Source organism: Hyperolius riggenbachi, chromosome 4, assembly GCF_040937935.1.
Source record: "Hyperolius riggenbachi isolate aHypRig1 chromosome 4, aHypRig1.pri, whole genome shotgun sequence".
In the NCBI taxonomy this organism is placed as follows: Eukaryota; Metazoa; Chordata; class Amphibia; order Anura; family Hyperoliidae; genus Hyperolius; species Hyperolius riggenbachi.
In genome coordinates this window covers 5,643,466-5,659,288 of record NC_090649.1, presented here as the reverse complement: position 1 = coordinate 5,659,288, position 15,823 = coordinate 5,643,466, and the positions used below count along the sequence as shown (strand labels likewise).

At 43.4% G+C, this 15,823-nt stretch overlaps 1 protein-coding gene across 1 annotated transcript in view; it reads right to left on the bottom strand.

The window, feature by feature from the left end:
- Positions 1-15,823, bottom strand: part of LOC137571083 (vomeronasal type-2 receptor 26-like) — a 193,548-nt gene that overhangs the window by 10,021 nt on the left and 167,704 nt on the right. The window contains exon 7 of the mRNA XM_068279765.1: positions 4,240-4,363. Within this exon, the coding sequence (XP_068135866.1) occupies positions 4,240-4,363 (124 nt within the window). The remainder of the gene's footprint in view (positions 1-4,239; positions 4,364-15,823) is intronic.

Sequence of the window (15,823 nt, the reverse complement as noted above, 5' to 3'; positions counted from 1 at the left end):
AAAACTGACATTTTCCGCATTTAAAAGACATTTTCGCCCTTGAAACTTAAAAATCGATTTTCTCAAAAACTATAAGGTCTTTTTGAAAAAAAAATTTTTCCTCTTATTCCCACTGATCCCCTTAATATACCCTGGGAATTTGGTGTTCCTAAACTTTAAGCAGGCTTTGCTATTAACCGTTAAAGTCGGCGGGTTTTTAAATGTTTACATTTTTCCTTTGAAACTTTAACATCGATTTTCTCAAAAACTATAAGGTCTTTTTGAAAAAAAAATTTTTCCTCTTATTCCTCCTGATCTCCTTAATATATTCTCCAAATTTGAGGCTCTTAGCATTTAAGGGGGCTTTGCTATTAACCCTTAAAGTCGGCGGCTTTTTTATATTATACGGAGCGTTACGGTTTAACGCGAAATTACGGTAGCGTTTAATGCGAAATTACGGCATGAACGAAACGCGAAATTTCGCGTTGAAAATTACGCTTACGGTATTTTCAATTACGATTTTAATGGCAATTTCGCTACGCTAATTTCGCATCGTAATCGCAAATTTCGCATGCGTAATTATAGTAATGCGAAATTACGAAAATTTCGGCTCAACTCTAGCTGTCATAGGAAAGGAGCACACGATCATGTAGAATATACTAGGGAAGGGAGAGGGTACAAGATACATGATCATGTGATTTGGGCTGGTTAGGTAGGTCCAGTAATACAAGTACAGGCTGTCATAGGAAAGGAGCACACGATCATGCAGAATACACAAGGGAAGGGAGAGGGTACAAGATACATGATCATGTGATTTGGGCTGGTTAGGTAGGCTAGTAATACCAGTACGAGCCTGTCATAGGAAAGGAGCACACAATCATGTAGAATACACTAGGGAAGGGAGAGGGTACAAGATACATGATCATGTGATTTGGGCTGGTTAGGCAGGTCCAGTAATACAAGTACGAGCCTGTCAGAGGAAAGGAGCACACGATCATGTAGAATACATAGGGAAGGGAGAGGGTACAAGATACATGATCATGTGATTTGGGGCTGGTAAGGTAGGTCCGGTAAGACAAGTATGAGGCTGTCATAGGAAAGGAGCACACGATCATGTAGAATACACTAGGGAAGGGAGAGGGTACAAGATACACGATCATGTGATTTGGGCTGGTTAGGTAGGCTAGTAATACCAGTACGAGCCTGTCATAGGAAAGGAGCACACAATCATGTAGAATACACTAGGGAAGGGAGAGGGTACAAGATACATGATCATGTGATTTGGGCTGGTTAGGCAGGTCCAGTAATACAAGTACGAGCCTGTCATAGGAAAGGAGCACACGATCATGTAGAATACACTAGGGAAGGGAGAGGGTACAAGATACATGATCATGTGATTTGGGCTGGTTAGGTAGGCCCAGTAATACAAGTACAGGCTGTCATAGGAAAGGAGCACACAATCATGTAGAATACACTAGGGAAGGGAGAGGGTACAAGATACGTGATCATGTGATTTGGGCTGGTTAGGTAGGCTAGTAATACCAGTACGAGCCCGTCATAGGAAAGGAGCACACGATCATGTAGACTACACTAGGGAAGGGAGAGGGTACAAGATACATGATCATGTGATTTGGGCTGGTTAGGTAGGCCCAGTAATACAAGTACAGGCTGTCATAGGAAAGGAACACACGATCATGTAGAATACACTAGGGAAGGGAGAGGGTACAAGATACGTGATTATGTGATTTGGGCTGGTTAGGTAGGCCCAGTAATACCAGTACGAGCCTGTCATAGGAAAGGAGCACACAATCATGTAGAGTACACTAGGGAAGGGTACATGATCATGTGATTTGGACTGGTTAGGTAGGCCCAGTAATACAAGTACAAGCTGTCATAGGAAAGGAGCACACTATCATGTAGACTACACTAGGGAAGGGAGAGGGTACAAGATACGTGATCATGTGATTTGGGCTGGTTAGGTAGGCCCAGTAATACAAGTACAGGCTGTCATAGGAAAGGAACACACGATCATGTAGAATACACTAGGGAAGGGAGAGGGTACAAAATACATGATCATGTGATTTGGGCTGGTTAGGTAGGCCCAGTAATACAAGTACGAGGCTGTCATAGGACAGGAGCACACAATCATGTAGAAGACACAAGGGAAGGGAGAGGGTACAAGATACATGATCATGTGATTTGGGCTGGAAAGGTAGGTCCAGTAATACAAGTAGAGGTAGTCATAGGAAAGGAGCACACGATCATGTAGAATACACTAGGGAAGGGAGAGGGTACAAGATACATGATCATGTGATTTGGGCTGGTTAGGTAGGCCCAGTAATACAAGTACGAGCCTGTCATAGAAAAGGAGCACACAATCATGTAGAATACACTAGGGAAAGGAGAGGGTACAAGATACATGATCATGTGATTTGGGCTGGTTAGGTAGGCTAGTATCACCAGTACGAGCCTGTCATAGGAAAGGAGCACACTATCATCTAGAGTACACTAGGTAAGGGAGAGGGTACAAGATACATGATCATGTGACTTGTGCTGGTTAGGTAGGTCCAGTAATACAAGTAAGAGGTGGTCATAGGAAAGGAGCACAGGATCATGTAGAATACACTAGGGAAGGGAGAGGGTACAAGATACATGATCATGTGATTTGGGCTGGTTAGGTAGGTCCAGTAATACAAGTACGAGCCTGTCATAGGAAAGGAGCACAGGATCATGTAGAATACACTAGGGAAGGGAGAGGGTACAAGATACATGATCATGTGATTTCGGCTGGTTAGGTAGGCCCAGTAATACAAGTACAAGGCTGTCATAGGAAAGGAGCACACAATCATGTAGAATACACCTGGGATGGAAGGATCCTGCCAAAGGCTTACAATCTAAAGGGAGAGGAGGCAGACACACTAGGTAGGTTTGTACAATAAGTAATCAGTAGAGAGTTACTGTGTGGTAGGGGGTAGGTTGAGGGATGCAGTAATCTCTGGTATGCTCCTAGTTAGTCAGGGTTGACCCTACAGCAGATAACCCCCCCCCCCCCCCAAGTCAAAACGATGCCAAAACTACCTTTGGAAAAAAGAACACCATGGTAAGCTTGTAAAAATATGAAGTAGCTTCTACAATCTCCAGACCTAAAGCCCAATGAGCTGATTTGGGAGGAACTGGACAGAAGAGTGAAAGAAAAGCAACCTACAAGTGCATAAGATTTATGGGAACTTTTGAGAAATTGTCAAGAGAAGCTGATAAAGAATATGCGATTTCCACTGTGGAAAAAAAAAAAACACAAACCTCCTGCACCTAGATGGCAGTAGCAGCCTTCACTAAACCAACATTAATGCCCTTGTATCATAGCTACACAGGTGTAATACCACATTGCATACAAAATGCACAGTGGCCCCTGAGGGCAGTTAGAGGGAGATGGGTGGGGGGAGGTAACAAGCTTAGGAGCTCTGGGGGCTGACTTTTCTGGGGGGGGGGGGCTTTGCCCCAGAGCCCCCATGTGGCATACAGCTGCTCTGATTATGGAAAAAACAGAGGTGCCAGTAGAATAAAAAATGGTATCCGTTTTAAAACCAAATAAAATGTGGGTGGCAAGGGTGGTGGACTCACCTACCCAACAATCAACACAACCACTTTATATGGTATAAATTAAATTTAATTAGTACTCCAAAAACAGTATGCAATGCATTTCACGGGTCCCAAGCCGACTTCCTTAGGCAAAAATCACAGATAGGTGTAATCACGAGGTTATGCATACTGGTATAGCGCCTCTGCCGGCAGTGGTTGTGTTGATTGTTGGGTAGGTGAGTCCACCCTTGCCACCCACATTTTATTTGGTTTTAAAATTTATACCATTCTCTATTCTACTGGCACCTCTGTTTTTTCTGTACATCCTGGTGGATGGGTGTGGACACCCTTCTTTTCTACAGAGAGACACTTTTTAACCTGAGTGGGGACAGGTCTAATTTCCCCATAGGCAATGAGAGTGGTTGCCTGGCAACCCAGATTTGTGAGTATAACCCATTTATCTACGACCAATGCTAATTGTTTACCAGTAATACACTATTGGGGGCTCTCAATTGTCTTTACTCTATTTTTACAGCTGCTCTGATTGGACACATTGTAAAAGGGAGGATGTGTGTGTGTGAAAAAGAAGGTGTAAGACTTTTTCTAGGAAGGGGAAAGGGGTTGATATCAGAACATTTTGATGAGTGGAGGAAAATGTTTTGTTTTATAGCAGTACTATACCGGTGACATTGGAGATCTCCCCGGCTGAGCAGTCCACACAGTCGTAGCAGCAGGAGTGGATCCCGGATCTCGGCACTTTCCTGCTTCCCGGCAAACACGTCTCTGAGCACTGAGACCTCGGGACCTGAGGAGGAGGACAATGTCTCAACTTATAGAATGGAAAAAAAATCAACCTCTAGTGTGTTGTGAGGGACCAGCATAGTACATAAGTATAAATACTTATTCCAAAAAGGGGATACAGTTAATTAATGTAATAAATTGTATCCACTTTTTGGAGTATGGCCATGCATACTTGTTTCACCATACATTGTGTGGTTGTGGCCGTTACTTAGGATTGGACTTTGTTTCTATATAAAGTAAGAAGAATGTCCACACAGGCAAACCATTGTACACTATTTCTCAGAGGGAAAAAAACAACAACAACAGATAAGTAGTAATTCTAGGTATTTCGTTACATGGACTGGCATTAAAGGGATTGTTTTCATGTAAGATTTTGTTGTTGTTGTTATATTTGTAAGTGTACTGTACTTTTGGGAAACCTAATAAATATATAGTATGAATCTTTCAGTAGATGAGATATTTTCATAGAGCTAGAAAAAAAGCTATAACAGATGCTTAACCTATTTTGGTTCCTGGATGTAAAAACTACGTCCAGGAACCATGCGCGCTACCGCACGCTCCCGCGGCCGATCGCGCGCGTGCACGCGCACTCCCGGCCGCTGATTCGGTAGCCAGGGAATCAATGTATCGGGCTATGGTGCCCGATCACTGATTCCTCTCCCCCGCTGAAAAAGCGACAGCTTCTCTCGGACGCTGCGCCTTTTCTGGCCGTTCCCTCCCCGATGCGTCACTCTAAGCGTGTGTTATGCTTAGAGTGACGTCATGTAAACAAACTCATCTTGTGGCCACACAACTGAAAATAAAAATAAATTAAAATGAACACACATTTACATTATAAATCTATTGTTTACCCCCCACCCTCCCAAAACTACCCAAATAAAATGTTTACTGTAAAAAAAAACAAAAAACATTACAATTAAAAAAAAACATGTAAATATTTACCTAAGGGTCTAAACTTTTTAAATATCAATGTAAAGATGAAATATTTCTATATTTTTTTTTATTTTAAACTTGTTAGGCCCGGTTCACATTAGCGGTGGCCATCCGGAATCGCCGTGCCGGAGCCGGACCGCTTTCAGAACGGACGGAACGGACGCACGGCATGGCAATGAAAGCCTATGCGTCCGTTCACATGCGTCCGTTCTGCCGGACCGGAGCCGGACCGGATCCGGGCCGGATCCGGACTCCGGCGTCCGTTCCAACATGCGCTATTTTTTGGTCCGGCTCCTCCGGCAGCCGTATCCGGAGCGGAGCCGGACTGCACCATCCGGCCAATACAAAGCAATGAGAGCCGGAGAGCGCACAACACACTGGCTACAAAAACCGGACGTTCTACCCCACTTCCTATGCATTTTGGATGGGGACCACATGGGCCCAGCGAAGAGTGGGGCAGCAGCGATTTCATGCTGGAGCTCTTTTTGCCAGCAACATGTCTGATATGTCTGAAGGAGGCGAACAACAGAGAGAATTCCCAGGTTTACGAGTAAAAAATGCCTGGATCCATGGTCCCAACTGCAGTCTCTGTATCCACGGATGGTCTCCAGACGTCCACCTGTCTCCAACAATGACCCCAGACCCTTCTGCTGACCTCCCAGACCCCAGGTATTTACAGGTTGTTATCCCCTTAAGAAACCGGATCCGGACCGCAACCGTGTTCACACCGCACGGAAACCGGATGCAACCGGACCGGATCCGGACCGGATCCGGATAGGAACCGTACGGATCAGGTCCGGTCCGGATACGGTGCGGTCCGGACATCCGGTGCGGTTTTTACAAAACCGCTAATGTGAACCGGGCCTAAATAGTGATAGATGCAAAATGGAAAAAAATGCACCTTTATTTCCAAATAAAATATTGTCGCCATACATTGTGATAGGGACATAATTTTAACGGTGTAATAACCGGGACATATGGGCAAATACAATACGTGAGTTTTAATTATGGAGGCATGTATTATTTTACACTATAATGGCTGAAAACTGAGAAATAATGAATTTTTCCATTTTTTTCTTATTCTTCCTGTTAAAATGCGTTTACAGTAAAGTGGCTCTTAGCAAAATGTACCCCCCAAAGAAAGCCTAATTGGTGGTGGAAAAAACAAGATATAGATCAGTTCATTGTAATAAGTAGTGATAAAGTTATAGGCTAATGAATGGGAGGTGAACATTTCTCACGTGAAAACCACGGAACCTGAATGGGTTAAATAAAAGAGAAAGATTCTGCTGAGAAATATTTAGAGGGTACACCGGCCCTTGTGCAATAGACTTTTCTACTGAGTTGTCACCAAGGACATATTGTTAAACCTTTCCAATAAAATACTCCTAAAGCTCCCACCAAACAAGGAATGACTCAAAGTACATTTGATAATACATTGTTTACCTTCCTTTTATTATGTTTTCATCTGCTAAATGCTAAAAAGTCACTGATTAGGTAAGATAAAACGTTATCACTGGTTCAATTCACTTTTACTCCTCAATTTTCCCTCAGGCGGTCATTTTTCATATTTTGTTTACAATAACTTTTCAGCACACTGTCTGCGGGTACCAAAATGGCCCCAATTCACTATGCAGTTTAGACTAGTCTACTGATGGTTTGGTATAAACCTGCATTCAGTAGCATCAACAAGGAATTCACATATGTGTGCTAATTCGTAAAACATTTCACAGGTGCAGTAAAAGTTTGGTAATTTACTGAAGCCCATTGACAAAAACCTGTTCGGTAACAGCAGAAGAGTGTGGAGCTGTCTGTGTTGTTAGATGCTGTTCCATGCAGTGAGGGCGTTACAATAGTAAGAGGCATCCCGACATCCCTTTAGATGTACATGTTTTGTTATATAGCCTCTGCCCGCTCTGAATCTGTCTATTAGTCTATTTTATTTAATTGCCACAGCTTAACCTGCTGGGCGTTCTGTATTTTTTCGCCCAATTTTTTTTTTTTTTATCATGTAGCTAGCCTAGCGCTAGCTACATGATTCTCCCCTTCCTGCTCCCTCCCTCCCACCCTTCCGATCGCCGCCGGCAATCACGCTCATAAGGAAATCCTGCTCTGAACGGGATTTCCTTTAGAGCTTCCCCCGTCGCCATGGCGACGAACGGAGTGACGTCATCGACGTTGTGACGTCACATGGACTCCCGATCCACCCCAAAGCGCAGCCTGGTGGTGATTGGCGAGGCCGCGCATGGGGTCTGCGGGGGGGCCTCTTTTGCGTCGAGTAGCAGCGGATCGGCGATGTGCGGTGGCGATCGGAGCAAACACGCAGCTAGCAAAGTGCTAGCTGCGTGTTGGGGAAAAAAATATCAAAATTGGCCCACCAGGGCCTGAGCTCAGCTCATCCAGAATGCTAGGGAGGTTAAAAGGTCCTCACAGCTCTTTCCAGGAGACATTACACATGCCACACTCAGGTGATTTCCCCACTAGCTCCTTTGCATCTTCAAACTGGAACCTAAGGGGTTAAACAGCCAAAGGACTCCAGGGGAAGCTATAAATCATTGCTGCTCATTTCCTTGCTATGTATTAATGTAATTCATTTTTGGTCAGCTGCTCCCACTTAACAGCCATGCTTTTGGTGTATATGCAGAGCTTCTGTTTGGGTTCAAGGTGCGTTTGTAGTTCCTGGGGGGGCTCAGCGCATCTCTGATGGAGGCCATTCGGAGGCGGCCTGGTGTTGCGCTGATCCACCTTTTGCGCAATGTTCAATTTTCGATTTTATTTGATTAGCCGCACCCAGGCTATGCATATACATAGGTTAGGATTTAGTTAGTGTTAGGCCCCTCCCATGGAGGATTGACTTCTCCGCAGTGGGAGGGGCGAGTACTTAATAGGTTGCATGCAAGCTTTTAATGGAAACCAACATCCTCCTCTAGTGGTAGACAGGTCATGTGTATGCTCGGTGTGTATTCGACCCCACAAGTGGGGCTTGCACTCTTTTGCAGGTAGGCACTAGTCTGTTTTTAAGTAGCGCTGCTCATTTCCTTGCTATGTATAAATCATTTACCCCCCTCCCCCCCAAAAAAAATAAATAAAAATGAATAAATACATAAATAAATGCATAAATAAATGCATAAATAAATAAAAATCTGTCTAGGTCCGCATGAATCTGTTTTACCGAATAGTTTAGACTACCTTACCGACTGGTTTTAGACCTATTTTATTGACTGTCACCCGTATTTGGAAAATATTTAGTGAATTTAAAAAGAAGATCAGAAATAAAAAGCATGAGGTATTTTACCAAAGAGTTTTGATTTCCCGAGCAGCTGTTAGTGAATTGAGGCCAGTGTGGGTGAAAAGTTACTGTCAGAATTATTCAGAGTATTTTTCTTGCTTGTTGGTGGCTTAAAAGTCATTTTACTGATAATGTATAAATATACCACCCAGGGGAAAACTTGGGCAAGGGTCTCGGCCCATACGCGATTACCATTTCTCCTGTGTTTTCTTCTACTAGGTGACTTTTTTTTTTTTTTTAAATTTCATTTTAAATAAATTTCCTTTTAGGCCACCAGAAAGCAAGAAAATAATGTTGATAGTACTTTGTCCCTTACTTTTTGGTACTTTTTCATTTGAAATGTGCTGGAAAGCTTTTTGAATAAAACATTAAAAATTGTCTCCAAGGAGAAAACAGGTGAGAAAAAAATAATTTCGTATGGGCCCAATGTGTCTAAAAAGAAAATAAACAGAAGCTTTCCTTAAAGGGAATCCAAGGTGAGAGTTATGTGGATACTGCCATATATCTTTTTAAACAATGCAAGTTGCCTGGCTGTCCCCCTGATGTTGTGGGTAAGATTTATCAACACAGGTCCTTCTCAAAAAAAGTAGCATAATGTGATAAAGTTCATTATTTTCTGTAATGTACTGATAAACATTAGACTTTCATATATTTTAGATTCATTACACACAACTTAAGTAGTTCAAGCCTTTTATTGTTTTAATATTGAGGATTTTGGCATACAGCTCATGAAAACCCAAAATTCCTATCTCAAAAAATTAGCATATCAGGAAAAGGTTCTCTAAACGAGCTATTAAAGCGGTTTAACACCCAGCATTACAACTTTGCTTTAAAAGATTGCTTACAGCTTACAAACTATTATGCCAGATTTTTTTTAAAGCAGAAATTCACTGAATGAGTTAAACATGACATTTTAGTGTTGGATTTAACTAGGAATCCGCATCCGTTCTTATCTTTTAGTTACAAATGTATCTTTATTTGGAATACAAATAGACCTTTGAAAAGCCTGCCAGGGAAGCCCTCTTTGTTCTCTCAGAGCAGTGTTTGTTTGTTGCATTGTAGATAGATACATTTGTAACTAAACAAGCAAGCACGGGGAGCATTTCTAGCTAAATGCAGCACTAAAATGTCATGTTTAATCCATTCAGTGAATTTCTGCTTAAAAAAAAATCTGGCATAATAGTTTATAAGCTGTAAGCAATCTTTTAAAGCAAAGTTGAAATGCTGGGTGTTAGACCACTTTAACCTAATCATCTGAATCAACTAATTAACTCTAAACACCTGCAAAAGATTCCTAAGGCTTTTAAAAACTCCCAGCCTTGTTCATTACTCAAAACCGCGATCATGGGTAAGACTGCCGACCTGACTGCTGTCCAGAAGGCCATCATTGACACCCTCAAGCAAGAGGGTAAGACACAGAAAGAAATTTCTGAACGGATAGGCTGTTCCCAGAGTGCTGTATCAAGGCACCTCAGTGTGAAGTCTGTGGGAAGGAAAAAGTGTGGCAGAAAACGCTGCACAACGAGAAGAGGTGACCGGACCCTGAGGAAGATTGTGGAGAAGGACCGATTCCAGACCTTGGGGGACCTGCAGAAGCAGTATACTGAGTATGGAATATAAACATCCAGAACCACCGTGTACAGGTGTGTGCAGGAAATGGGTTACAGGTGCCACATTCCCCAGGTCAAGCCAATTTTGAACCAGAAACAGCGGCATAAGCGCCTGACCTGGGCTACAGAGAAGCAGCACTGGACTGTTGCTCAGTGGTCCAAAGTACTTTTTTCGGGTGAAAGCAACTTTTACATGTCATTCGGAAATCAAGGTGCCAGAGTCTGGAGGAAGACTGGGGAGAGGGAAATGCCAAAATGCCTGAAGTCCAGTGTCAAGTACCCACAGTCAGTGATGGTCTGAGGTGCCATGTCAGCTGCTGGTGTTGGTCCTCTGTGTTTTATCAAGGGCAGGGTCAATGCAGCTAGCTATCAGGAGATTTTGGAGCACTTCATGCTTCCATCCGCTGAAAAGATTTATGGAGATGAAGATTTAATTTTTCAGCATGACCTGGCACCTGCTCACAGTGCCAAAACCACTGGTAAATGGTTTACTGACCATGGTATTACTGTGCTCAATTGGCCTGCCAACTCTCCTGACCTAAACCCCATAGAGAATCTGTGGGATATTGTGAAGAGAAAGTTGAGAGACGCAAGACCCAACACTCTGGATGAGCTTAAGGCCGCTATCGAAGCATCCTGGGCCTCCATAACACCTGAGCAGGGCCACAGGCTGATTGCCTCCATGCCACGCCGCATTGAAGCAGTCATTTCTGCAAAAGGATTCCCGACCAAGTATTGAGTGCATAACTGAACATAATTATTTGAAGGTTGACTTTTTTGTTTTAAAAACACTTTTCTTGTATTGGTCGGATGACATATGCTAATTTTTTGAGATAGGAATATTCATGAGCTGTATGCCAAAATCATCAATATTAAAACAATAAAAGGCTTGAACTACTTCAGTTGTGTGTAATGAATCTAAAATATATGAAAGTCTAATGTTTATCAGTATATTACAGAAAATAATGAACTTGATCACAATATGCTAATTTTTTGAGAAGGACCTGTAGTGTCTGAGAGAAACATCTAAGGAGGTTTCTAGAAATCCTGAAGAACTGTCCCAGACATTTTAACCACTTCACCCCATAGCGGTTTTTACCCTATTATTAATATAGTTTTAATATAAACACTGCTACTGTACATAAAACCCACACATTTTATCTGCTTTTTTGTCCTGGTTATCACAAGATTTTAATGTTGTCCCTAGTACAAAGTATGGTGACAATCAGTTCTGTTCGGATACCACTTTTCATTATCTGGATCTAATTCGGATTCGGATACCCAGTTATCTGATCCGGGTCGGAAATCCGAGTTTAAAATTTTCCAATACGGATCCGAATCGGATATCTGACCCCAGTATACTGTCGGATTTGGATATCTCTCTCTCTCTCTCTCTCTCTCTCTCTCTCTCTCTCTCTCTCTCTCTCTCTCAATCAATTCTGTTCGGATACCACTTTTCATTATCTGGATCTAATTCGGATCCGGATACCCAGTTATCTGATCCGGGTCGGAAATCCGAGTTTAAAATTTTCCAATACGGATCCGAATCGGATATCTGACCCCAGTATACTGTCGGATTTGGATCTCTCTCTCTCTCTCTCTCTCTCTCTCTCTCTCTCTCTCTCTCTCTCTCTCTCTGTGGATTTCAGATGGGAAATCCAAGTTTGCTCGGATAGTCTATTTGGATTTTAAAAAGATATCTGAATTGCTATTCAAAGTTCGAATAGTGGAAAAAGTTTAGATTATCTGGGTAGTTCAAAATCCGGAATCTGGATGAGCACCACTGGTGACAATATATTACTTGGAAATAATGGTGTATTTTTTCTATGGTGTTTTTTTTTCACTGATCTCATGTGCATACGCGCATGAATGTGCACGCGCAGGAGCGTGCACAGGCGTGCGGGAGCGTGCATGCGCGCTCGTGCACAGTGGCAGCTGCACTGTTTAACTTATAAACATGTCCTGGAGCCGTTAAGAGGCTCTAGCAGGACGTTGTAATATGCCTGCTTGTTATTAAGTGGTTAAATAATGTCTCTATCACAATGTATGGTGACAATATATTATTGTAAAATATAGGTGTAATTTTTTTCTGCCCCCTACTTAGTAAAGTAATAGTAATATACCCTCATAAAATCTATATATATAATAGAGTAACTGCCTCAACCTTCAAACAAGAAGAAGAAGTAGCGCCCTGCCCCCAGGGCCGGTCCAAGCAAGAAGAAGGGGCCGGTCCAAGCAAGAAGAAGGGGCTGGTCCAAGCAAGAAGAAGAAGTAGTGTCATATCAAACCAAGGGCAAAGAGGGATAATTTGCATATTCAGTAGCAGTGCATTGTGGGTAACCACAAATGTTCACTTATAGCTGAATTATTGCAGATTTGCTTCTGTTTTAAGAAGGAAAATTACACCAAGCTTTGCTTTTTTTAGTAGGAGGGCTTTTTGGTCTCTTTTATTCTCCTATACATTCTGAGTGGTTTGGGTCACCCTGAGCTGCTTGGTTACTCTGTTGTACTGGTCCAAGCCCTATCTCATACAACCTTATCAATCCCTGCTATGTACTGATGAGGACCAAGCGTCTGAAACATGGCTGTCACATGTGGGTTTGATATGACTGTGTAAAATTTAAAGCTATATGCTTGCTATATACCAGCAGCTCTGGATGCTTGCTTGGCTTATTAAGAGCTCCTTTGCACTAGAGGCTGCGGTAGAAAAGACTGAAACTCAGCCTTTTGCTTAACGCCAATACATAGCGTTTTCAAAGCGTTCTACAGCTCATATGAAAACGTTCTTTTTTTTTTAATAAAAATAAGTGAACACGTCAGCTGTAAAAGGCTTTGATAACGCTGAAGTTGGCGTTTTCCATTGACTATCATTGAAACGCCAACAGCCAACTTCGGCTGTAAACAGCCCTGAAAAAGCTCCTGGGAGCGTTGAAACGCAACACTCCAAAACGCCGAGTTAGATGTGAAAGGTAAAATGAAAGTCTATGGACTTTCATTTTACCTTGGAAAACGCCAACTTCGGCTGTGGCGTTAAAACGCTGAAAAAGTCCTCTGGAGTGAAAGGGCCCTAAGGGTGAAAAGGAATAATTTGCATATTTAGTAGCAGTGCATTGTGGATAACCACAAATGTTCACTTATAGCTGAATTATTGCAGATTTCATTCTGTTTTAAGAAGGCAAATTACACCAAGCTTTGCTTTTTTTTAGTAGGAGGTCTTTTTGGTCCCTTTTATCCCCCTATATACATTCCGAGTGGTTTGGGTCACCCTGAGCTGCTTGGTTACTCTGTTGTACTGGTCCAAGCCCTATCTCATACAGCCATATCAATTCCTGCTATGTACTGATGAGGACCAAAAGTCTGAAACAGGCTGTCACATGTGGGTTTGATATGACTGTGTAAAATTTAAAGCTATATGCTTGCTATACACCAGCAGCTCTGGATGCTTGTTTGGCTTACCAAGGAGGAAAAGGGGTAATTTGCATATTTAGTAGCAGTGCATTGTGGGTAACCACACATGTTCACTTATAGCTGAATTATTGCAGATTTCCTTCTGTTTTAAAAAGGCAAATTACACCAATACAGTGTGCGGCATTGCAGGAAGTGACGACAGTGGAACGCACAATGGAACACGGAAGAGGTGAGTCATCCCCCCGCCCGCTGCCTCTTACTAATAGTGGCAGCTGCTACTGTGCATAAGCAGGAGGGGGAGCGCACATGGGGGACCCAGGTGAGGGGGGGTTCCTGCTGAGCTTAGGCTGGAGGGGGAGTGCACACGGGGGACCCACGTGAGGGGGGGGGTTTCTGCTGAGCTTAAGCTGGTGGTAGAGCACACATGTGGGACCCAGTTGAGGGGGGGTCCAACCCCCCCTCCCCGCCGCTGTGCCCAATACCCCCTTCCTGTCCTCTACCCCCTTATGTGGCGTATGCTACGCCGCGGGTTGGCTAGTATAGATTAAAAAGCCAAGTCACTAAGAAATCCACTTATGTGTTTTTTTTTCATTAAAAAAGTGTGGTTTTTTTTTTGGGGGGGGGGGGGGGGCTTTGGAAGAGAAAGGCATTAAATGCATTAATCTCCTGAACATGACGCCGCTCAGGAGGTCTTGTTACTTTGTGCCCCGGGATGAATTAATTTGCTGTAATGGCAGCAAAACCTTTAGCTAGCACTAGGCTAGCTGGTACAGATGTCTGGCACCCCCCAATCCCCCGATCCAGCCAGTTTATACATTACCCAGTCTGGCTCCAGCGATCGGCGCATCCTCCCCACACAGCTCCAGCCTTCTCTATGGGGAGGATCGCACATGACGTCATGCGGAGACCCAATCCTCCCCATGGAGAGACTGGAGCTGTGCGGGGAGGATGCGCCGATCGCTGGATCCAGGCTGGGTAATGTATAAATGGAGGGATCGGGGGGGGGGATCACAGAAGATCGGGGCACTTGTACCAGCTAGCCGAGTGCTAGCTAAAGGTTTTTCAGCCCTTTCAGAAAATGAATTAATCCTGGGGCACTCCTGAGGACAGAGAGCGGTATGCTCTCACAGTGTCGGGCATAACGCTAAGGAGGTTAATATTTAATTATAATTGTATGTGTATGTATGTCCTGTAGGTGTAATTTTACTTTTTTGGCCACTAGATGGTGCTGCAAGCACTCTCTTGTTTTACACAGATTGCAATGTCCTGAAGGGTAACGGCAGTGGGGGCGGTGCGCACACATGCACATCGGCGGCCTGAGCGAGTGTTGCATCGAAACATCCTGGAGACGTTTACAGGCTCCAACAGGAAGTTTTCATGCACCAGCTTACCGTTAATTGGTTAAGAAGATCTAGTTTCTTTCAAAGACAGAAATAGACACATTGGATTCCCAAAATTGGTGCAGTTCATGAGAGAATCATATATGCAACACATATTATTTTCCCAAGGCAGTTTGGAGACAAGCTAAGAGACTGACAATTCTCCATAAGCATCAATATCACTAGTGTTGGGCGAACACCTAGATGTTTGGGTTCGCGAACGTTCGCCGAACATGGCCGCGATGTTCGGGTGTTCGCGCCGAACTCCGAACATAATGGAAGTCAATGGGGACCCAAACTTTCGTGCTTTGTAAAGCTTCCTTACATGCTACATACCCCAAATTAGCAGGGTATGTGCACCTTGGGAGTGGGTACAAGAGGAAAAAAAATATTTGAAAAAGAGCTTATAGTTTTTGAGAAAATTGATTGTAAAGTTTCAAAGGAAAAACTGTCTTTTAAATGTGGAAAATGTCATGTTTCTTTGCACAGGTAACATGCTTTTTGCCGCCATGCAGTCATAAGTGTAATACAGAGAAGAGGTTCCAGGAAAAGGGATCGGTAACGCTAACCCAGCACCAGCAGCAGCACACGTGATGGAACAGGAGGAGACGCAGGAGGAGAAGGCCACGCTTTGTGACACAACAACCCAGGCCTTGCATGAGGACAAGAAGCGTGCGGATAGCATGCTTTGTACCGCCATGCAGTCATAAATGTAATAAAGATAAGAGGTTCCATAAACAGGGACCGGCAACGCTAACCCAGCAGCAGCAGACGTGATGGAACAGGAGGAGGCGCAGGAGGAGAAGGCCACGCTTTGTGAGACACAACAACCCAGGCCTTGCATG